This window comes from Balearica regulorum, chromosome 5 (genome assembly GCF_011004875.1).
Source record: "Balearica regulorum gibbericeps isolate bBalReg1 chromosome 5, bBalReg1.pri, whole genome shotgun sequence".
Taxonomy (NCBI): Eukaryota; Metazoa; Chordata; class Aves; order Gruiformes; family Gruidae; genus Balearica; species Balearica regulorum.
This window is the reverse complement of record NC_046188.1, coordinates 39,927,511-39,951,348: the sequence shown is the minus strand read 5'-3', so window position 1 is coordinate 39,951,348 and position 23,838 is coordinate 39,927,511. Positions and strand designations below refer to the sequence as shown.

The window sequence follows — 23,838 nt, the reverse complement described above, 5'->3', positions numbered from 1 at the left end:
TGCGGTGCTCGAAGAGGACCACAGTGGTGCAGAGGGCTTGTCTTGATGCTCTCCAAACTGACTGGGTGAACATGGCCAGTTTTTAGCGAAGAGGTGCCCATGTCACGAAGCATTGCCTCCGTCGCGCTCTCCTGCCTAATCCCAGCGGAGAAGCCCCAGTCGGAGAGCCCTGGGGAAACGACGTGTCCCATCCACTGCCGCTGCCAGCTTGGATTAGACACACTTTGTCGGGTCAGCGTGAAAACGCTGGGGCCAATCTTTTCGAGCGCTGCCTCGATAACAGGGGTATGCTGGGCAGTGTTGGGCATCCCTGCAGGCGTGCTGCTGTCTGTCTGTGTTAGCGGGGCATCTTAACACTGGAATTATTGGGGAAGGACCAGGTGTTTGAACAGCAGGCGTGGGTTCCAGCAGGTAGCAGAGTCCTTGCTCAGGTTAAAGGGAGGGGAGGAGGGGCAGAGCTGACACCTTGTTTTATGGGGGAGGTTTAACAAAGGTAGCGCTCTCTCAGAAGGCTATTCAGGCTGGCGTTTCCCTAGCATTTTAAATACCACCCCACTCCTCTCATTATAGCTGGGGATTTTGGCTCTCCCAGGGAGGAGGAGATGTTCTAAATGGGCTGCCAGGGAGGTGGATTTAATGCACTAGGAAGAACTGGCTTCACCAAGTTAAAAAGCAAAACAAAACCCAATCCTCCATTCCTATTTTTAGTGTTTATGACCAAGTATTTTTGCTTGGTTGCTCATTTTGAAAGGGTTTAGTGAGCCTGCCAGTTGATTGAAAGCTCTGTGGTGTGTGAGCTGGCCTGGCTGGGGAGCCTGCAGTGCATAGCGACGAGGTCGAAGCCGCGCCAGAGGTTTTTTTCCACTGCAGTTTGTTGAAGGGTAACGAAAATGTCCCCCGGGGCAAAGAGGATGTTGGCTTTCCAGGTTGTGGTGATTCATCTTGTCTGGATAAGCAGTCTTCCTCCCACTCCCGCATTTTCATCTTCATCTACCTCACTCCTACTTCACTGTGCAACCAAATGCAAAACCTGCCCTGCGTTGCGGAGGCAATATTGCTGGGGGGGGGTGTCTCACACAGCCGACCCCCGCGAGGTGTACCTGCTGGGGAGCATTAGCATTCGGTGCCCGTCCTCCTGGCCAGTTCCCGCTCTATAAATGGGTTTATTCTCGTTATTAGGAGCTACGTCCCTGGCATATGGAGTCCGTGCGGTGCCTGCAGGCAGGTTTCCTTCCTGTTGGTGTTGGTAAGCAGCCCAAGTGCCTCCTGGCAATTAGCAGATCATTACCCATAATGCGGTGCGCACAGCGATGCAGCTTGGTGGGTTTTCTGGAGGTCACTCTGACCTAATTCACCCCCAGGAATTGTACAGAGCTGGCATGACTTACCAGTGCATTAACAAGCTGATGCTTCAGTAGGAGGTTATTTGAGTGCTTCCACATTATTTTTCTTAGGCAAGAAATAGCCATTTTGTCTAGCGGCCAACAGTGGCTAATAGAGGTTGGTCCTGGAAGAGGAGGGAGCAGAGTGCTGGCTGGTTTTGAGATGGGACATTGCGGGCGGGCGGCATTTCCTTTGGTTGGGGGCCATTTCTGATCCCCCAGGTTGCAAATGCCCAGTTTGCCGCTTTACTTCGGTGTTATCTATCACAGCATCTCTGCAGGGATCTGAGCAGCCTGTGTCCCGTGTGTGCTGAATCCCCCCGCTGCTCGGCCTCAGAGGGGAAGACAGAGGAGCAAGACTCTGCCCCAGATCTGCTGCAGCCCAGCCTCCCAGACGATATGAAATTCAGGTGCAGATTTCAGCCCGTCCCAGGCAGTTTTGGAGGGGCAGGTGTGCCTGGCCGGGGGGGACCCCCACACAGCAGCAGGCACCCCAGCACAGGTCGTCCTCTCTCTGGCAAACCGGAGCCCAGAGCAGAGGGTCTGGCTGCAGCATCACCAGCCTAAATCAGGGTGTTCTCCCAGGGCAGTGATTTGTATACGTCAAAGTTAATTGTCGGCAGTTTTTCAGAGGTTTTTAAAATCTGTAACTTCCGTTTTTCATTTCTCCCTGCTAAGATAAGTATGGCTGGACTGTGCACGCTGAGGAAGGAGGGCTATGCAGGGAAAGGCATGCACAAACCTATCGCAGTAAAACTGTTCTAAAACATTTCTCAAGTAGTTTTCCTGTAAGACTTGTGGCATCTGCTGCCACGGGGATGGTCTGTGGGGAGAGAGCTATTTGACTGACAAGCCATTAGGATGCTCAGAATAACTTGCTCCTGGCTTCTCTCTTTGCGTGCTCTGGAGGTCACCCGCGAATCTCACCCAGCTCCTCCTGCCACCCCCTGCCAGACAGAGTTACTCTGCCTCATCTGCGGCTGATCTCTCTGGGTGCACGTGAGTCTGCGTATGCACAGATCCTTCATTTTGTTTATGCACGTGAGCAGCCTTTGAGCCAAGCTCTGCTCTCCATGTACCCGCTGTAGCCCAGGCTCTTTGTCCTAACTGATGCTCTTGATGCTTAAAATTGTTTCAGAGGAAATTATGCGGCATTGCGGAGTCAAAGCTGGGAGCAAGTTGAGCTGGTGGGCGGACTTTCCTTAGGCAACAGAATTTTCTGGGCAGTGCCTCAAGATAAGGGGTGCTTCGGTAGGTGCTCACTCCCCCACCGTGCCCTTTGGTGTTTGCATGGCTAAAGCGACAGAGGATAGTGCAGGAGAGTGAGCTGCAAGTGCCACCTTCCACACACCACCATTTTGTAACTTCCTCAAGATCTCTGGCATTAATGGCTTTCAAACACAGGTCTGTCCTGCTTTCAGTTCCCGTTGACTCCAATTACACCTGCCTAACTGCAACTGAACCACTATCTTCTGCACAGGAGTTTTATTTGTCCCTTGGGTGAGCAATTAAAGTGGGCTCTCTTCTACCAGTGCTGAATATTCGAGCAATTACTTGTAATTTATGTCTCTTTTTTCCAGTGGAACTGGCAGTACTGAGAAGCAAACCACCACCTCCGGCGTGGAGCTGGCTGCCAGTCCCGGGTGCTAATGCAGCGGAGTGCCCCTTCCCTCTCTGCGGGCTCGGTTTAAGCTCTGTCCACGCTGGCCAGAAAGACTTTAGGGCCAGGAAATGAAATAATAGGAACTATAAGCTCTGCTACAGCTGAATGGTTTCAGAGCGCCATCAATTATTAAAGGCGTTAATTCTTCCACAATTACTGGCATATTGCGGCATATTAGATTAGAGGAAAGTTGGTCTCTGACCAAGGCAGACTGACCCATCTATTCACCAAGGCCCTTGAGCCCTTTCAGATGCACTTCTTGAGCCTCACTACTTCTGCTTCTCGAGTCCTTTTGGGACTCACCGTAGCAGCGTTGGCGGTGCTGGAACACAGTGCCTCTGACACTGCGAGAAACAGCCAGGTTTTTCTCGTTGCCATCAGGACATAGAAGTTCGCGGCGATAATATTTCCTCTCCTCCTTTTCTGACTAATAGTAACACAACCCAATGGTGCCCACAAGTGAGACTTCCTTTTTTGTTTGTTTGCTTTTCTGAAGAAGCTGGATTCGGCAGGGCTCTGTGCCGAAGGGGGTGAGACAAGAGCTCTTTGCCTGCAACCTCTGACACTCACTCCTGCCCGGGCCGCCGGGAAAGCTGTTATATTTTTCTATAATGAAATACTCCTGCTTCCCTGTATCACAGAGTTACTGTGGCAGGTGGTGCCTTGGATCCGCACCCCACAAACACTTTTGAAGGCTGCTGAGTACCTCCAGTTGAGCAGGCGGGCATACGTCCCTGCATCGTAACGCCTTGACATTGCAAGATGGGAAGGGCCGGGAAAATGCCGAGAGCTCCCCATCCTCATCCCTTCAAAGCGTTTGGTCTTTTTCTGGGAGTTGCAGCTCCCAGAGCCCCGGGATTCTGGCAGAGCCAAGGCTTTCGGTATTCTTGGATGGTTTGGGTTTTTAAGGGCCTTTTCTTATCCATCTGTTGTTTACACTCCATATCTGTAAGCATGCCTTCTTAGACAAATGAGGGCTAAATTTTTATATCATAACCATAAAATGATATCCCTTATTAGAATTACAGCTTACTTTTTCATTCTTTTGTACAAATAATGGTAATAATTCTGTCTAATCATGGCAGTGGTCACAGCAATCCTTATTCAGTCTTAGCAGGAGGAAATTTTGCAGTTACTTCGCATGTAAAACTTTTATTATTTGGATGGGGTTCCTGTGACATAGGTCATTATATGAGTAATATGTATTTATAGTTGTTTTAAGACCTGAATAGTTTATGGAATAAATTCTGATGCGGTATAGCCAGGAGCCCTGTGGGTTTTCATTATGCTATTGATTAAAAAGCCCACCACTAAACGGTGAAGATAAGGGAAAGAATTGGAAACTGGGTGAAAATTCCTTTTACTCCTCCATATAAATAATTTCACTTTTGTTTTAAAAAAGGAGTCTTTGCTTATTTTTTTCCCTCAACATAATCTCTGCCTTTGTTTGAAAAAGGTTATTGATTGGATTGTTAACTTAAATAGTCTGTGGCGGGTGTGACAGAGCACATGGCTGCAATTAATCTTGCGATGCAGAATCCATTATTGAAGAAGCACTAATGAGCCGTTCTAAGGCCTTCACTGGTCACAGAGCGCCTGGGAGCAGCAGATTGCTCCTGCCCTTTAATGTCAGTTTTGGTCTTTAGTGTTATACAGCCAGTGTAAGCAGAAGAGATTTTTCAGAATTTTTTTTTTTCTTTTTTTTAGGGTGTTTATGTTAAAATTCTCCTTACTGCCATTGTGCAATTGCACCGGGTGCAGGAGTCAAGAAATGGTCTCTGAATGTGCTCGCCCCCCACTCCTCCGACCAGATGTCTGGTGGACGTAGTGTACAATTAAAGCCAGTGGCATGTGAAACATGGGTGTCACTATAAAATATGGTCTCAGTCACAGAGTTCAGATCCAGAGGACAGTTTTGACAAAGATGAGGGAGCTTTCAGGCCTGATCTATACTTTAAAATATTGCTTTAAGACAAAGGGATGAGCTGTTGGAAACCTTCTCACTGCAAGTTTTATTGTCTATGTTGTTTATAGCTATTGCAGCGTAGCAAAAGTTTAGGTAGAGAATAGTTATGGTAGATTAGAAACTGTCGATGTTAACATATCACCTTCTCCTTCAACAGAACTGCTCCCAGGGTGTGTTTTAGAGGTCTGTCTATTGACTTTGGTGACACCATAAATATGTGTTACTTCTTCCCCGTTAGATCTGCAGAGCTGATACAGACATGTGAGAGTGATCTGGGGTTTGCCAGGGCTGAGCCACCACCTGAATTATTAACTGAGTTCCAGCTGCAGACTCTTTGCTGCACACCTTCGCCACAGCAAACGCCATTTATCACAAGATTGGCGAAATAAGACTATTTCTTCAACTTGACTGCAAAACTGAGGAAATTAAGCCAGAAAGAGCTTTCCAGCTCTCTGGCTCATGCGTTACCACAGTGTCTGTAACTTGAACCATGTTTTGGATTGCTCTTTGTGTAAAGCAAAATTGTCTGTGAGCTGAACTAGCCTTTTAAAAAAAAACAACCCCAAACTAACCTTTTTTTTAAAAAAAATAGCCTTTTTTTTAAAAAAAAAAAAGGTGGGGGGGAATTTGAATCTACCTATAGTACTCTGCCATATGCAGCTACAGGGCTTTGTCTTCAGGTATTCTGCCACAGAGGGAATGCCAAGAAGTGCTGTGGTATGGAGCAGGGATGGTGTTCACTAGCACCACTCCAGGAAGTCTTGGATATGTGAATTTTCCCATAGGTCATGAAAAACACTGGGTTTTGAACCAAAGTAGTGGGAAAATAGAGAGATTGTGAAGAAGGAGAGCAGGGAAGGCAGGAAAAAAAACTTTTAATGTTTTGAGTATCTACTGACATGCTTGCCATATGCTACAGTGCCTGATCATGCTGCTGGCATCAGTAAAAATAGTCTTTCCAACACCATTAGGTTGGGGTCATGGTACACATGTTTAATGTGCACATTGTTTAATGTGAAAGACAATCTGACTTTGAGGCTGAAGAAAGACATGTCCATGAGATACTCTTTTTCCCTTAGACATGCCGTAAGCCCTGGGCTAACACAGGGCAATCTGCGGCTGCGCAGACATGACTGTGGGCGTTTGTTGGACTCTTTTGTAGTCATAGCATTTGGAGAGAGAGCCCAATGGAGCAAATCGGTATATTTTTGCAAAATATTTCTGCATTGGCAATAAAAAGAAGCCACCGTGGCCCTCACTCCACTATTAACATTTTCTAAGTAAGTGATCCTCAGCCCACAAGAGCCCATTTCTTTTAGGCTTGTCGAGAGTGTGGTTCTTAAGAAGGGCTCTGCAAAATAGGATGGATCACTTCAAGGATGAGGCACCATCGATACGAGACGCAGCACAGAAAACCTGCAGAGGTATTTTTGAGGCAAATGAGGAACGAGACAGTCAAGACTGATAGCTGGAGGAGAGCAGGAATGGCTATGAAGGGACAGAGACAAAGTAGTGAACAGAACCTGACCTTCATGTCATTTGAGAAAGGGAGAGTGTCTAGCTGGAGCCTCTGCAATGAGCAATATGTGTACGCAGGCAAGTGAGCACGTGAATGTGTGTATGCATTTAGCTGTGATTTATTTCTGTAAGTTTGATTCCATTCCTTCTGTTTCTTTTCAAATGTGACTGAAGCTATTTAACTCTCTGATTAACTCACCTCCCTGTATGAGTTGTTTTCTGTGATGTATTCCAGCACTGTACAACCTTTCTGGAAGCTGCCTTGCTGCTGTTGGGATGAATTCCTCCCTGATGTGTAGTGTGGCACATTTGTTCTGTTTACTGGTGGTGGAATGAGGTTCTGCATTTGCTGTAAATCAGATCTGGAGGAACATTTCAGTGTCATGTCAGGTTCTGCTAGTTTGGTAGTATCAGAAATTATATGAGGTCCTCTCGGCAACAAAAAAGGTATCATGTCACAAAATCTCCTGGATAGTTGCAGTTGCAAGGTCCCCAGAACTTTAGTTTTGCCTTGGTCCACTGTAAATCTCAGTAAAACCTGACTCTTGTTTTGTGCTGACATTTCAAGGGCTCCAAAACACAGTGATCTTCTTGGCCTTTCTGTGCTCATCAGTACTGTCAAAACATTTCTTTATTCAAAGGCTTGAGTGATACGAGCAATGTCATCGATCCCTCCTTCCTTAAATATCTCCTTTATTTTCTATTCAATTTCCTTAATAACTTACGTACACACATTTCTTTGCTGGACAGGCTTAGGTTTCGTATCACTACCATGCAAATGTAACTGGAGAACAAAAATCCTTATTACACCATTTGGTGGTATAGTGGGCACATAAAGGAAATATATTCCCTGCAGCATTATTACCTTACCCAGCAACTCTCAGCAACTGTTTGCTTCACTGGCTAGAAAATATAGAAGCTTCTCGTAGAGTGGTGATGGGTGATGTGACGACACAGCAAAGTACTGCTGATAGGTCTGGTAATGAAGGTAGCGCATCTGTGCCCACATCTACTGTAGCTGTGCCTTTTTTTCTTATTGGAGAAGTAGCCTTTCTTTCTCCACTCTTAAAAAGACATTTAGGCTGGTGGAAGCAGAAAAGATTTTTTTCCACCCATTGGCTGTAGTTGAAGAACAGCAGATCAGCTAGAAGTCAAAAAACCCCGTGCACCTGATGGTCTAAATTTCTAGAAGTAGCATGCGGTAGTGCTGGATGTGCGTACCTGAACTTCTAGTTTTTCTACAGATGAGCAATTGGCTACCCCCGTCCCAGGCCCCCCCACCCTTGGCTATGCACAGCGTGTCGGAGAGGGACGCTAAATATGGGGCTTTCCAAGAAGGCAAGCAGTAGCTTATTGCAGGTGACTTAGGGACTGCCTCAGCCTGATAGGGGTGGTTTGGGAGTACAGTACTTTATTTCAGCGGTATATTTTTCTTGTTTTGTTTTGCAGAAGGAACACTGATCCTACCTTTGGTTTGTTTGTTTGTTTGTATTTTCCCCTCCAGAAAGCCCATTGCTGACCCTGCTACTGTGATACCGCTGTTTTGCAAAGCTGGAGTCGACACGCATGTAGGGGCGGGGGTTGTAACTCTGGCAATTTGTCCTTCCCAATTAGATGTGACTGTTCTGCTAGCTTTCCCTTCTTTATTCCTTTCATTTAGTTCGTTGTGGGAGTTGGCTTGGGGTTTTTTCCTTTCAGTTTCTTGTTTTGATCCTGGAAGGTTAGCTGTGCAATTTGGTTTCTTCTGTGCCAACCAACTTTAGTGGCAGAGCTCTTAAAAAAATTAAAAGCTGTATCCCTCCATCCTGTCTTGCTTCTTCTCTGTATGCTACTGCTTCCATTTAAGCAAAGTTTACAGAATTGCTCCACCCATTTGGACACCAGGAAGGGAAGCTCTGAAATGGAGAAATGTTCTCATGAGCTCTGAAATGTTCTCATTTCTACCAGGTCCTTCAGTCCGGTCGAAACAAAGCTAATTGAAACTGTAGTCCAATTTCTGCTAAGATGGATGAGCTCTCTTTGAAATTGGGTTTGTTTCTGATTTCATCCTTTCTCTTATTTTCTTTCAAAAAAAAAAAAAAAAAAAAAGTCCCACAAAAGCCAAACCCAAAGCCAAACCATTTTTAAGAGCTCTGAATAAAACTGCTTTGCCAATGGGGAATGGGTGGGGATGACTCTGATTTTCTCTTGTGCCCGGCAGCGAAAGGGTTAATGCCTGCTTTCCTCTTTGGTATCTGTTAGTTGCAGCCCATGTTGTGATCAGTCCATGTCCATGTGCGTTTTGTTCCAAAATTTAATACCGGTTAATTAACAAGCACTAAGTGAGCCTTAACAATGACAGTTGTTTCCGATCTTCCTCAGGACACCCGACCTGCCTGCAGTTCACCACAAACATGACTGAGGCTGTTAAAACCTATCAGTGGCAGTGCATTGAGTGCAAATCCTGCAGCCTTTGTGGGACCTCTGAGAACGATGTGAGTTCATTTACCTTTTCATGCGAATAAGTGTCACTGTGACCTACTGTCATGCCCGCCCTTGAGAAGCGCTTGGCAATGGTGCGGGTCACAGCTTTATGGCTGCTTCCATACACCTCTGAGGAAGAGCCACCCTGAGAATAGAGATGGGCTCCTCCCCAGTGACCCATTCAGCCGTCAGTCTCTGCTGAAATTACCATACAGGGCCACTTAAGATGGCGATACTTGTGGTTTGTATGCTTATTTGATAAAAATTACCATGTTGCAGGGAGCTGCAAAAGAGTGGTGTTTTCACTAGGATTGTCAGGAGTATATGTGAATGGGTGATAACCCAAGAGATGGCAGGAATGTTTCTTCTGTCCCTGATTTTGGCTACCTTCTTGGCATGATTTTTTAATCTTAATTATAAGACTTGGGAGATGTGAAGGCACTTGAACTGGAACGGCTAGGCCTTGCTCTAGTCACCTAATTGCCTATCCTAGTGATTTCCAGACCGTGATCCAGAGCCTGCAGCTGAACAGTGTCCTCTCTGCGGAGTTTTCCATTAAAATCTAATGCTAAGGGTCCTTGGTAATCTATGAGAAACTTGGAGAATTGACAGTGGCTGGAGAACTTTGGAGTTGATTAGCTAAGACCACATCCCTATAGCAGAATAAATTTGAAGCCAGAGATTTTGTTTTGCTTTAGCAGTAAATAAGGAAATCTGAAAACAGGGACCTGTTCTGTGTTAGGAGTTATGGGATACTTCAAAGTAAGTTTTTCCCCAAAAAAGTATGAAAGAGCTGCAGACCACGTGGTGGGATCATGTAATTTCCTCTGTTTCACAGAACTCAGCTCAGTTTTGGAGAAGTGGCTTAGTCCAGGCTTTTGATGAGAAAGGTTTCCCCAGAAGGGATGAGATCCAGCACATGGTCACACTGGAGCACAGCGAAGTGGGGCTCAGTACAGTGTATCCCTGGCCTAATAGCTTTTGCTCCTGCATCATGAAGCCACCTTGGAGATGAAGTCCTCCACCTCTCAGAGAGATTTTCCAGCTAGAAACTGAACTACCTTTGTGATGATAATGGTGGTGGTTGACCTTGGACACACCAATGTGATACCTTTCACATTCCCAATAGTCTCAGTCTCTATGTTGCAGGTCTGCGTTCTGAGCTGAGCCCTGCTGGTTACGATGCTTATGTTTTCACCTTGGCAAGAGACTAATTTACATCATTTTCTCTCTCTCCTCCTCTCCTTCTCTCCCTTTTACCCTGCTGTCTTCCCAACAACCCTACCTCAGGACCAGCTGCTCTTCTGTGATGACTGTGACCGTGGCTATCACATGTATTGCTTGAATCCACCAGTCTTTGAGCCCCCAGAAGGTAACATGTGTTAGAAGTCTGTTTTGAAAGTCCTTGTGGAGAAGCGAAGAATTTCAGAAAGGTGGCCTCGGCCATGCAGTTAGGGAAGCAGTAGCAAAGCAGAGGCAGGTACCACTGGAAAGAAAGAAAATTAATAGATGTGGAGGTCTACTGTGATCTGAGATGTCCTGTGCAATCGTGCCTGGTGTCTACCTCCTTTTCTAGGACACGGCTCTTTTGTGGGTCATGGGTGTCTTTGGATGTCCCAGATGGTGTTGGGCACCTCAATTTAGTCAACTGAATTGAGTTCCTGTGAACTGTGACTTTGGACTTCCTAAGAAAGTCCCAGAGAGAAAGCCTCAGACAGGGAGGTCCTCTCTGGACTAGCTGAGAGTCTGTTGTCAGGAGACTGGATTAAGAGGAATGACCTTCCTTGTTCTCCAGTCTGTCTGTGCCTCGGAAGGGCGAGCTTTATGGTCTGTATTACATTGGTATGTCGTTCTGTCCTCTGCAGGGTATTCAATCTGAATATACTACAACTGGTTGTAGTTTGTCACTTGCGTGGGGAGCTGAGGAACTACTCCCTTACCATTATTGATTCTCTGACTAAAATCTGCAGAGAGCAGTAGAATTGGAGAAGGAGACACGCAAGTGCAAATGACTGCGGTTTACATGAGGGGTGAGACAAGAATAATTACAAATCAATCATGCATTCAGGAGCTAAATGTTTGTAACTTTGATAAAGAGGAAACTAAATCAGGAGGAGAAAATTTTGAAATGAAGCTAATAATTAGCTAAAGGTTTCTGTTTGACTGGGAAGTGATGTATTGGATGTATGAAAATATAAAACACCTGGTGGCAATGTGCACCCCAGATGTGTTATAACTTGTGTAGAGCCTACATACACAAGACCGAGGGTGGCAGAGCCTGCTTCAGAAAAATACAGGCAATTCTACCGTTAGGAATATTTGATATCCTGTTCAGGCTGATCTTGTCATAAACTCTGAGTGCCTGGATTTGATGTCATTCCTATAAGAAGGATTTCTTCATTTGCAGGGAGCTGGAGTTGTCATTTGTGCCGGGAGCTGCTCAGAGAGAGAGCATCAGCTTTTGGCTTCCAGGCCTGAGGAGCTCCAGCAATCAAGAAACACTTTGCTCCTGGTGTTGCCATACCAGCACACAATTCCCATCCAGAACACAAAGACACAACCCACATCAAAACGAACGGACACTCAAATACAGGAAGAAGTTGTCTGTGGTATTCACTGTCACTAATGCCATACCTCCTGGGCTCTACTAGAAGGACCGTGTACTTTCCTGATGCTCCAGATGAAATCTCTTCACTGCTATGCATGGTTGCTGCTTACCATTACAGGCTCACATGCATTATAGAAAGGGGAGGGTTGTTATATCGACATGGAGAAGTCAATTTTGTGTGGCCTTGTGCTTTCTGTTTAGTCTTCTTTTTGAAGAAGAAGTAATAAGATATCTCCCAAGGAATTATTGGTGAGTACTTTGGCTGCTGGGAGCAGCACCAGTTGTTTCTCTTCACAGGTTTGACTGGAAATCTCTTTACTGCAACCACTTTGTATTCATAGGGGGCTTTGAGAGTTGCATTAGTTGAAGACTTCCTGGGTCATGAACAACATGTTGTCACTGAGAGAAGCACTGATCAAAAATTTTGGGGGTGCTTTGATTTGGCAGATCTTTAGAAATCTGATTTTAGTGTCTCTGAAGGAAGAACACTACCCATATGTACACACAGAGATGCTTAGAAAAGTCTACTATCTTTGGTATTTCAGGATATTCAGGCACATTCTCCTGCTGCAGTGCCAGCATACAGTCCAGACTCATAATTTTGTTTTTGTTCAGAAAATCGTGAATGGTTATGCATGTAACTGACTTGCTGTTTAGCTCAGAAAACTGAACAAAAATGGCATCTTAAATTCATTGCAGAAAATAAAATTGTCAGTTTTCTGAGCAATATCTAAAGTAAGCTGCAAAAAGGAAAAAACTTTGGCTTAGGGTCAACTGAAGCACTTTTGATTAATTTTTTGAAATTTCTAAACTAATATGTTCTGAAATTGAATGTTGCATTTTATTTGGGGAATTGCCTAATCAGTACTCCTGGCATTTCCAAAGTTTTACTGTTTTTTATTAAAGTAGTTATCAAGATCTAGCTGAATTGTCAAATAATTTTGCCCTCAAATTCTCTACAACTGCATTTTTGGCAGATGTGATAATTTGGCAAAAAACCTTCCCCAGCTCTAAAGAATGGAATAATTTACTGAACCTAATATGAAAAGAAAGATTTTCATAATGATGTTAAAATTTAAATAGAAATAGTTGTACTTTATTTAAACAAATTTCTACATGTGAAATGGAGAAACATTAAGCAAGGGCATGAATTGAAAAAATATTATTACAGTGGAGTCTCTTAGAATAATTTAAGAAATCACTAGGAGGACAAGCGAGTACATTAAAGAATTTTTACCAGATACATCTTTAAGGCTAAAAACCTGCAACTCCCTGAACTGCCAAGTAGCCCAGAACGACCATTTTCTTGGGTATGATGTGTATTACTTTCTATGCATAGATTCAAGTGGGTTTATAATATAAATTTATGAGAATCCCAAGCAGCATGTGACTCGGGTTGCTTGTACAAGTAGGTAAGGACACTGAAGATTATATTTGGCACATTTATATTCGTTGAAACTTTTCTGCAAAGTTAAATGTCCCCGAACACTTGAAAAGACATTGGAAAGAATATTGGTGAGCTAATTTTCCTTCCTTCTCCTGCTAATTACACTTAGTTAGAATGAGCTATACTGACCTAATGCACTTTCCCTCATTATTTACATAGTTTCTTCACCTTTTGTGTTTCGTTCAGCTTGCACGCTGCAAGTAGCCGTGTCAGCTGCTGAATTCTCCCATGTACTGTCGCAGCCTCTTCTCAGACTGCAGCAGGGGTATTTTAACGTGTTCGAAAAAGGCTTTAGTAAGGTTTAGAAAGTATTTATCCTAGTCATATTGGACCAAATCTCTCCTGGAGCAGCTGCACTGGCTACCTGTGAAATTCATTCAATACCTTAGGCTTTCTGTGTGACTGCCCCTCGATAAGCCAAGAAAACAAAGAAATTTGAGCGTCAGGTGCGGGGAGGGTAAAGCAGGAGCCCGCAGACCTGCGTTGGGTGTCTGGTACCCATTGGGACAAAGCTCTAGTAGAAATGTAAAGTGAAGCATCTTCCTCTCAGCCTGGAACTGCCCTGGCCCTGGGGGATTTTGGGGACCACAGCTCATCTGCATGAGCATTTGCACCCATCTGTTGGTGCAGTTGAACCCTGCTGACCTGGCACTTTGGGACCATCGCACAGTTCAGGCTGATGCAAAGTCCTGTTGCTGCTCTGGCCAGGAGTGCAGGTATGTATCCACCAGGACACTGCTGGGATTTCTCATGAAAAGCGATCTTTTTGGCAAGAGGGACAGGAGCTGAGGAAAGTTTTGTGGTGGTGCTGGCAGTGCGAGCAGCAGAGGTGGGTTAGTGTTTGGGCTGGTGCTCAGCTACCAGGCCTGTTGGGCTTAAGGAGCTGCATCATAAAAAGAGCCATCGTCTTCCAGTTTCCTGGCATTTGCATTGACCTTGGGAGAAGAGTAGGACAATGTCTGCATTATCAAATGGAGAGGAAAATGCATATTGTTTTAGCCAGTGTGTTAGGGAGACAGCAGTGGCTAATCACAGCCTTGTTGGTGGGATAGGCTGGTGCAGAAAGTCAGTGATGGAGACATAGCTGAATGAGCTATGTTCTGCACACACACCTGCTTTCCTATTTTGAGGGTTTGATCCATAGCTCTGACTGTTTTCTCCTCCCACAACCATTCTGCAATGAACAGTGTCTTTCATGTTTGGAAATATTCCTCAGTGGCCTTGCTGAAGTTTCATCACCAATGAGGTGTGACGGAAGGAGAGATTGCTAGATCTTCAATGGCAAAGTGTTGTTTGCCATTTGAGATCCGTGTAACAGGGTACTTACCCGCAGTGGTCCAGCTGCGTTTCATCTCCTCAGCTTCGTGCTGTGTCACCGTGTAGCCAGGTGGGTAACTCTGGCAGCAGATGAGATGCCAGCTCTCCCATGCTGAGAACTTCCTCCAGCTACAGTCTTGTTCTTCACCAGCTCAGTCTAAGATAAGGGGCTGGGACGGACCTCTCAGTGACATTTTTTAGCTTGCGTTCAGAGCCATACATCTTGGCACACTGTAGAAATATTAATCGATCCACCAGGTTCTGCTTTACTGAGATGTGGAGAGGTTGTGGCACAGCTATGGGGGTGAGGAAGAGGAAGAGGAGTTTTGAAACTCCGAGGAGTGATTCCCTGTCACCTGGTATCCCCTCGGGGACGCCCTTCCTGCATGACCTGACACCATCCGCTGTCAGGCAAATCTTGAAACCGCTTGTAGCAGCAATCTGGTCTGGGCAGCAAACAACGGGAGGACTCTGGCTCTGTATGCTTCTCTCTCCTTCTACGGCAGGTTTGTTGGCAGCCCTTGAGGTGATCAAACTCTGCGTATTTCAAAACTTTTCTGGGTAGGCAAGGCGAGTGACATTTTGGCACAAATCAGGGCAAACTACCATGGGAGATGGTAGATTCTGCATCCCTTGAAGTCTTCAACTTGAGAATGGGCAGCTTCCCAGAAGACATATTTTAATTAAATGCAATCTTATTTAATCACAGGAATGTCTGACTGAAACAGGCTTGTGTTATAGAGGAAGTCAGGCTGGATGATGTAATTGGTCTTCCTGTCATTATAAAAACAGATGTTTACTGTGGGAGAGGATGTGTTTAAAAACAAGCTGTGTCTGCGTAATGGCGTTAGAGTATGTTAAACATATTCAAGAAATCCTCCTCATTTTTAACTAATTTTGGAGAACCTAAAAAAGATCATTTATAGAAAATCGCCTTTACTGATGCAGTAAATTGCACATTACCTCCTTCATGCCCACGATGGCAGCTACATTGGTGTTAGCTACCTCAGGCTGTTCCAGAGATTGAACAATTCAGACTATATTGCACGAAACGCCGGCTTGGTTCCGGCTTTCCCTCCACCACATTTGCGTGCTGCATTGCCCAGTTTTCTGCCCCATGGTGGGCAGGCTGGCTGGGGAGGGGAGCTGCTGCAGTGGCAACTGCGGAAACCAGAGGGGTGGAGAAATGGTCACCAAAAAGGGGGTGCATCCAAGTCGTACCGCTGAGGAGGTGAGCTCGTGTTGCCATCACAGAGCCTCCCCTGTAGCTCGGAAGAAGCATAAGACGGGTTCCATTCTGCCTCCAAACTGTACTTCCATAGACGTGTCTTTGGACTGAGTCTACAGCATTTCTGTAAACATACCTTAGGTCAGTTCTTGAGCTAGGAAAGCCACCATTAAGTGTGTTCTTTTGAAGCAAACGTTGCTCTGAATAGCTTTGAAATCGTTATTTCTCACCTTTCTTTAAAAGGAGCTTAGTAAATTCTGCCCCAAAGGAAGACTCCCACACTGTGCAGTGTTATGGGGCTGTTGCATGTTCTTTACACCTACAGCATGTGTTTTGACAGGGGTCATTTGGGAGGGGAGGAGTGGATGGGGATAGAAAGGAATATTAATTAAGCTTGTCACTGCTGGAGGGATAGTGTGCAAAGAAATTCCAGGTAGAGCTGGGCATGATTTTTCTGCATGGAATAAATTCATTTTTAAAAAATATGCTTTTGAGAGAACGACAATTATTCACATATCCAAGTTCAATCTGGCAAATTATTTCATACAGAAAATATGGGGGGGAATATCGGAAGAGTTGAAAATGCTTGTTTCAATCTTTTTAGAATGAATCACTTCAATATTTGAATTTCAAAGTTAATTTAATTTCAAAATAAAATACTTAAATAGTTTCATTTGACATAAAACATTTAATGCGGGCTTAAAAGTATTGCAGGTCTATCTGAATTGAAATTTTCCAAATTTTCCTTTTTAGTGTCATATCCACCACTGTGTGGCTGGTTAATTCAGTTCCAGCATGTCAAGAAATTGCATTAGCGAAAACTTTACAGTATCTGCTTAAAAGAAATTTAGCAGCTATGGAGGGATAGGAATTTTTAACATGATGCAACTGATTCATCTAAAAGTAAAAGAAGATAAATAAAATGGGTTAAAATCTTGAATGCTAGGAGCACTTTTAGAGTGAAACAGCTTGGTTGATCTTACTTGTCTATCTATCTAATCAGTTGGCAATGCCAACTGTTAGTCTATAAAACTGTCTTTCAGAGCAGAAGGGGGAAATGCTTTATGTTTTCCTGATATATAAAAAAACTGGACAAAGCAACAGAGACTATATTTGGAACAATTTGGCACCAGTCTGGGAGGGCAGAAAATGCAAATCTTATGGTGGAGATGATTAAAAGATGGGTTGTCTTGTCAATTTTATTACAAAGGCTGAGAGTTGGACAAGAGGAGGTCCTCACCTGAAATTTTAACAGTCGATCAGATCCATATTTTTGTGAAAATAAGTTCTGTGGAGAGGAGCAGGCAGACAGGACAGGAAAGTGCTCTTCTCTAGACAGTTCTGGGTTTGTTATGATTTTACCATCTCATACTTTTTACATGATATACTGCATGGCAGGACAAGGGAAGCATGCGTTAATTTTCTTTAGGCAGCTGGGCAGGATGACCACCACTGCTGGGCAGGAGCTGATGGGTGCTGTATCTCTTCTGCCCCGGCCCCCACAACAAGAGGTATCGGTAGAAGCAACCCGTGGCCAAGCAGGCAGCGATGCTCACATACTCATTGCCGCACTTAGGCCTCGGTTACTAACGGCTGACCTGAATGGGAGACATCCTGTCCAGCAGCGCTGCTGGTTGTGGCAGGCACCGGCCGGCGAGGAGAGTCAGAGGTTACCTGGAAGCGTGACGTTTCACCGCAGCTAAGCAGGGTTATAAAGTGCAGGGTTTATGTCCACCTACAGCAGGGATTGCGGCAGGTACCCAAACTCTCTGTGCAGGTATCCAACCTCTGTGGGCGGGTACCCAAACTCCCTGTACCTCGCTTCTGGAGAAAAGGCAGGATGGCAATTCTGAGCTGGTTTTGTAAAGCACTTGGAGCCCGCCAACTGCAAGCAAGCACCGAGATTTGCCGTTTACTACAGTGCTGCAGACCCAGTCTGTAGCAGAGCCAGCAGAGCCAACTCTCCTGTGCTGTTACCTAGGCGGCTTATTTCTGCCAGCTGCGGGAGATGGGAGCAGGTGACAAGCCACAAGTTGGATGCCGAAGGTCCAAGACCCTGCAGAGGAAATGAGAAGTTTTAGTTACTGTGGCTGTGCTTCTCCTCTGGTCAAAGAGGGCAGGAGCTGGGACTGGCAGGCAGCCAAATCTATCTTCAGTGGTGATATAATTACTAACAACGACCTCCAGCCTCAGCAGTAGTTAAACAGCTTTTCAGGGCAGGCACCAAACCCAGTCTGGTTTACACAAGATAAACTCAGTTTTGCTGGAGGGGAAGGGAGAGGCAGGGGGACCCTCTGGTCTGAAGGGGACTGATTTATAAGTGCAGCTGCCCAGCGTGCTCCCCGTCACGTTCCCATGGCAGTGCAGGCTCGGACAGCCTCCTTTCTACCAGTGCTGGTGCCACCAGCCCGAGGCCAAAGCATCGAGTCCCTGCTCCTGGGGAGCAGTTCTGCAAAGAGAGTCCTGGCGCTGTCCCAGCTCTGTCCCCTGTGGTGCCAGCCGGGGCGCAGGGTCTCACCGTGCTGCAGACAAGGGCAAAAGTGACCGACACTGCCCGGAGGTGTTCCCGGCCTGTGGGGGACAGTGGCTTTCTTGAAGGAGCCAGGCTGCAAGATGTGTTAGCGCGGTTTGGCTATCCTGATGGCCAAATCTTAGTGTGGGGCAGAGGAGAGGTGCGTTACTGTCCTGTCTCTCCAGCTGCACCACTGGGGTATTTGGTGAGTTCACCACTGTGCATCAAGGCACTGTATTAGGTTGGCGTGGCCAGGTTTTGGTAGTGGGGAGCGGGGGGAGGGTACAGAGGTGGCTTCTGTGAGAAGCTGCTAGAAGCTTCCCCTGTGTTTGATAGAGCCAATGCCAGCCGGCTCCAAGACGGACCCGCCGCTGGCCAAGGCCAAACCCATCAGCAATGGCGGTAGTGCCTCTGGGATAACATAGTTAAGAAGAGGAAAAAGTTGCTGTGCAATAGCAGCAGAAGAGAGGAGTGAAAATATGTGAGAGAAACATCTCTGCAAACAGCAAGGTCAGTGCAGAAGGAGTGGCAGGAGGTGCTCCAGGCGCCAGAGCAGAGATCCCCCTGCAGCCCGTGGAGAAGACCATGGTGAAGCAGGCTGTCCCCCTGCAGCCCATGGAGGAAGGATGAGGGGGTGTAGAGATTCCACCTGCAGCCCGTGGAGGACCCCACGCCAGAGCAGGTGGAGACACCCGAAGGAGGCTGTGACCCCATGGGAAGCCCGCGCTGGAGCAAGCTCCTGGCAGGACCTGTGGCCCCATGTACAGAGGAGCCCACGCCAGAGCAGGTTTGCTGGCAGGACTTGTGACCCCGTGGGGGACCCACGTTGGAGCAGTTTGCTCCTGAAGGTCTGCACCCCATGGGAGAGACCCACGCTGGAGCAGTTCGTGAAGAACTGTAGCCTGTGGGAAGGACTCACGTTGGAGAAGTTGGTGGAGGACTGTCTCCCGTGAGAGGGACCCCACGCTGGAGCAGGGGAAGAGTGTGAGGAGTCCTCCCCCTGAGGATGAAGGAGTGGCAGAAACAACGTGTGATGAACTGACCACAACCCCCATTCCCCGTCCCTCTGTGCTACTGTTGGGAGGAGGTAGAGAATTTGGGAGTCAAGTTGAGCCCGGGAAGAAGGGACAGGTGAGGGGAAAGATGATTTAAGATTTAGTTTTTATTTACTCAATACTCTACTCTGATTTTGACTGGTAATAAATTAAATTAATTTCCCCAAGTTGAGTCTGTTTTGCCCATGACAGTAATTGGTGAGTGATCTCTCCCCGTCCTTATCTCCACCCATGAGCCTTTTGTTGTATTTTCTTTGCCCTGTCCAGCTGAGAGGGGAGCGATAGAGCAGCTTTGGGGGGCACCTGGTGTGCGTTTCTCCTATGTTTGATGAAAATGTGAAGTATTATTACAGTATTCACCTGTGCATTTAGAATATACTTTGTTACTGCTGAAATAAGGAAGCTACTGTTTTCAGATCAGCTTACTTCCCATTGCATGCCTGAAGTTAACAATAAAACACTTCATACCCAAAACCTGCTGATTTTTCAGGTATAGCTATTTTCTTTCAGACTCCTATCAGTCTAGTCATCCATCTGATTCAGTTCATTGTAACAAATTCAGGTTTTACCTCCACAGTGACTCAGGAAACGCTTCCTCTCTCCCCACTTCCTAGAAACCAAGGAGAGAGAAGGGCAGGTTTTATTCTTTATATTCTGAAAGAGTGATAAAGAATGACAAGTCCGTTTCACATTCATCTCCTTTCTATGTCTTCAATGGTTGAATTGGTTGGCTGGGAGAGCGCTCCTTTTTGTCGCAGTCTGAAGGGTGAGATGTTTGCTAGCATGTCTCACCTGTGCGTGAGATACCACAGTCTGGAGTTTCGTCCCCGTGGATAGGACTCTTCCTGCTGTTGCCATGTAAGACTTTGAAACTGCTAATTCTCATCAAGGAGCCATGTGCCTACAGTCTTGAAAATCAAGATAAGAATTTCCCTTAGATTCCTCAAGATTTTTTGCCTGGAAGGCCAAACCCCCTGCTTCCCATGAACTCTGCTGGTGCATAGATCTGCTTCCAGCCCAGACATCTGCTGCTGCTGGACTCAGGACTGCATTTTGATGTCAGCTATGCACTGCCAGTGCAAACTTTGCCAGCAACATTAAAAGGGAAGTATTTGCTGAAAATCAGAGGACAAGACATGAATGTTATGCCTAATGTACTCTTCCTTTGTTGCTCTCTTAGGAGTATAACACAAGAGATATGCCCCTGCATCCTTTTGGGAAGGCCGTAGCAAGTGCATGAGGAATTTCCAAGTGTCATCTCCTTTGAGCTCCATTACAGAATATCCTTCTTGGTTCATTCTCATTTTTTTCTTCTTTTACAATATATTCCTGGATTTCAGAAATTGTGTGTACTGAAGCTGATTTGAAGAGCAAATTGGAAATAGAGAGAAGTCCAAACCGAACCATCAGCTTTTATCTCCCCCTTAGAAGTGTTCAACAAACCCTTGATCATTGCAGGGAATCAAACTTGTGCACTGACTTAACCCCTACTCACCATTAAGGTCACACAATAGTTCATATAGACTCTTTTGTAGTCATAAAATGTTCTTTTTAAATGCAGGGAGAAATGTTTCCTCTTTACCTTGATGGCTTTCCATTTTTTGTGCTGCAGCAGAGATCAACAGTCCTCCTGTTTACTCTTTCTTCCAGCACCACAGCCTGGGTCAGTAGTGATGGGGACAGGCCTGGGAATAATTTATTTCATTGAATTGCAGAAGTAAAGAGAGGCTCAAGAGCATTCAAGTAAATTGTCATGTGTGCTAGACTGTCAGATCTCCTAAAGAACCAGAAGTTTGTACACATGTTAAGTTATTGCTTCACCTTTTCTTCATCTGCCATTTCAGACCGAGTGTGCTGTTGGTATACATGTGGTTTTTTTCACTAGAAGTGGTTGCAAAGAAAAACATCAACAACTAAAACTGAGGGGTGGGGAAGACTGAGTCAGGATCTTTGCTATTGATCCTTTATTTGACTTTGGGACAACATTGTTCCCATTATTCAAAAGGCGAATATAAGGAAGCTAAATCTGTGCCATTACAGTGGATCTCTCAGATAAAAACTGTGATGTCATCAACTTTTAAGTGCACTTTTAAAACGCTTAAGTAATGATTCCAAAATAGTGACATTCCCATTAATACATTGGTAGAGCCTTACTGTGTGGTGTCGTAGTATTGAATTTTAATTAGAAGGAGTCTTTAAGTTATACACACAAATATATACGTATTTATGCATCATATTAATGTTATTTACAGTAAATATGGCTCACCTATCAGAAATAGATCTAGAGTCCTATAATAAGTGTTACTCACTTTGAAGGAGAAGAAGGAGGAGGGAGAAAATCTTAATTGTTTTGCAAAGACGTGTCAGCATTCTAACAAAATAAGGCAAAACGTTATCCCTTACAATTTAATCTTGGTGCTATTTGGAGCATGATTTATCGACACGTGAAAGAGTACCAATACTCTAAAAGACAGGCCAGATTCTCAGCTGTTCTCGATCAACATTCCTCCATTGACTTTAAGCCAAGAGGCTGGCCTGGTTTCTTAAAGAGACCCAGTCTAAGTAGGCTTAGACTTTAGTCGTTATTAAAAGATGCATGCTTCTTAATAGTTGAGCACACCCAACATGTATAAGAAAATAAGTGTTTCTATCCCAGATGAGTCTGGTCTGTTTACTCTCAGTTCTGGTTCAGTCTGGCTCTGGTGATGCCGTGTCACAGGCTCCGAAGGAAAGTGAGAAATCTTAGCAAAAAATAACGATGGAGCAGTCAGCAACCTGGGCAAATTTCTAACTCCATGGAGTTTGGACTTGATTCATCAGTTTTCAGTGTATTGCCTTTTGATTTTCTATAAACAGCCCCTTACTGCTCTATCAGGAAACAGTGAACAGCAGTGCATGATTTTCTTCTTCTGTATCAGACCCCACTTCACTCAGCTCTAACCTCCCCTCTCTTACCCATTTCTAATCTGTTCCAGTCTTTTTGATCTCTCTGTCTCCTCACGTGGAAATATTTTCCAGCCCCTATCATTTTTAGCATCTGTCCCCGGAGTCAATCCTCTTCTCTTCAGCATCATTTGCTCTGAGACAGGCTGAAGTGGAAGTTTGCATGACCAGGATATGCCATACGTTTACCAAGTAATGCTTAAACTGTCTAAGCTTTACTTCTCTCCCAACGGTATGTCCTGACAGTGCCTTTGTGTTTTAGCCACCCCATGAGCGGATCTATCGTCACCTCTGGGATATTTTTGCTTTGTGGTTGCAGCTCATCTTGAAGGAACCAGTTTTACAGCCAGTGAAGCCACGCAGCCTTGCTGCCGGCACACGCTCGCCCTCCTTTCCCCAGTGCTCCAGCTGGGGACGTGGTCAGGCTGCTGGCGCATGAGATCACATCCAGCACGGCTACTCCCTGGAAGCCAAAGTGTTGCTTAGTAACCCACTCATGGAAGTACCAGAAGCATTTTTCAATCTGTCACATTGGCGAAAAACACTGGCTTCTTGATTTAGAGGCATTCTGCTGTGCGTAGCAGGGCTGTGCTCCATTACCTTGCATCTAGTGGTATCTGCAAGTGAGGAAATGAACCTCCAATTTAATGGAGGGGCTGGGGCGGGGGAGAGGGGGGGGAGGATGAGGCACAGAAAATATTTGCCCAGGATTGAATGTGAAGCCTTTAGCTGGTTCTCCTGGCATCTAGTCCTCAACTTAACTCCCTTCCCGTGGGAGATATTCCCTCCTTATGAAAGTGCACTCCAGGGTCCCATAGCAATTGGCCAAACAGGACCCTGCAGCACCTTCATCTATTATGAGACATTACTGCAATAAAACATGGTGTGTCATATAGAAACTGGATGAGGTACTGCAATATTTATGTTGTAAGCCTCAGTGTCATGGACAATTGCTACAGAATAATGAATATATTTTTTTAATGCAGTGGAGTCACAGCAGCTTCACCACAGAGAACACAGACCATCTGGGATTACATGGCTTCCTCGGTTATTTTCAAATGATTTTGTTACAGAGAGTTAAATGAAAAACATCCCCTCATTTAAAAATAGACTGTAAAGGCTCTTAGGTTACTTCCCTTCCCCTTTTAAGAGTAATTCAATTTGGGAGCAAAACATCCAAGAACTGTCTTCTGACTTCAGAGGCTTGTTCCTTTATCTGGCACTGGTTTATTCCTTAAAATGGCTTCAAAAAGTAACTTGAGGGCTTTTATTTGAGGTGCCTTATTGATTTTGCTATCAAATCTCATCAGTTTGGAAGTGAAAATGTTCTAGCTTTGAACTCTGGGGACCAGCTGGGGTCTTCCCATCCTACTTCTTGTCATCAGAAAGACTAGAGCCATAGTCTGTGTCCGGCCACAGTATCACTCATTTTTGTGTCTTGCCTCATGTTGTCAGATTTTGTGTCCTTGGAAGCCTTCTGCAAAAAACTGAAGGGGATTTATAAGGGTTGTGGAAGGTCCAGAGTGGTCTGAAGACAAGATTCTTAGACAAGTGTTCCTGAAAGGTTCTTTTGGTCCTCAGCCTCTTACCCGGGATGATGCTCAGTGCTGTGGTGATGAAATCAGCTGGGTTTGTTTCTTGTGCAAAGGCCTTTCAGTGCAAGGTCAGTGACACACACAACAGTTGTGGACTAAAGCTTGACTCGGCCTAAAGATGAAAAAAGATCCCACAATGTG

General features: G+C 45.3%; 1 protein-coding gene across 1 annotated transcript in view; it reads left to right on the top strand.

Annotated features, from left to right (window-relative positions):
- LOC104643212 (zinc finger protein DPF3) overlaps positions 1-12,979 on the top strand; it is a 168,580-nt gene extending 155,601 nt beyond the window's left edge. Inside the window, exons 10-12 of the mRNA XM_075754300.1 lie at positions 8,891-9,003; positions 10,283-10,364; positions 11,400-12,979. Of these exons, the coding sequence (XP_075610415.1) occupies positions 8,891-9,003; positions 10,283-10,364; positions 11,400-11,470 (266 nt within the window). The 3' untranslated portion in view covers positions 11,471-12,979. The remainder of the gene's footprint in view (positions 1-8,890; positions 9,004-10,282; positions 10,365-11,399) is intronic.
- The last annotated feature ends 10,859 nt before the right edge of the window (positions 12,980-23,838 follow it).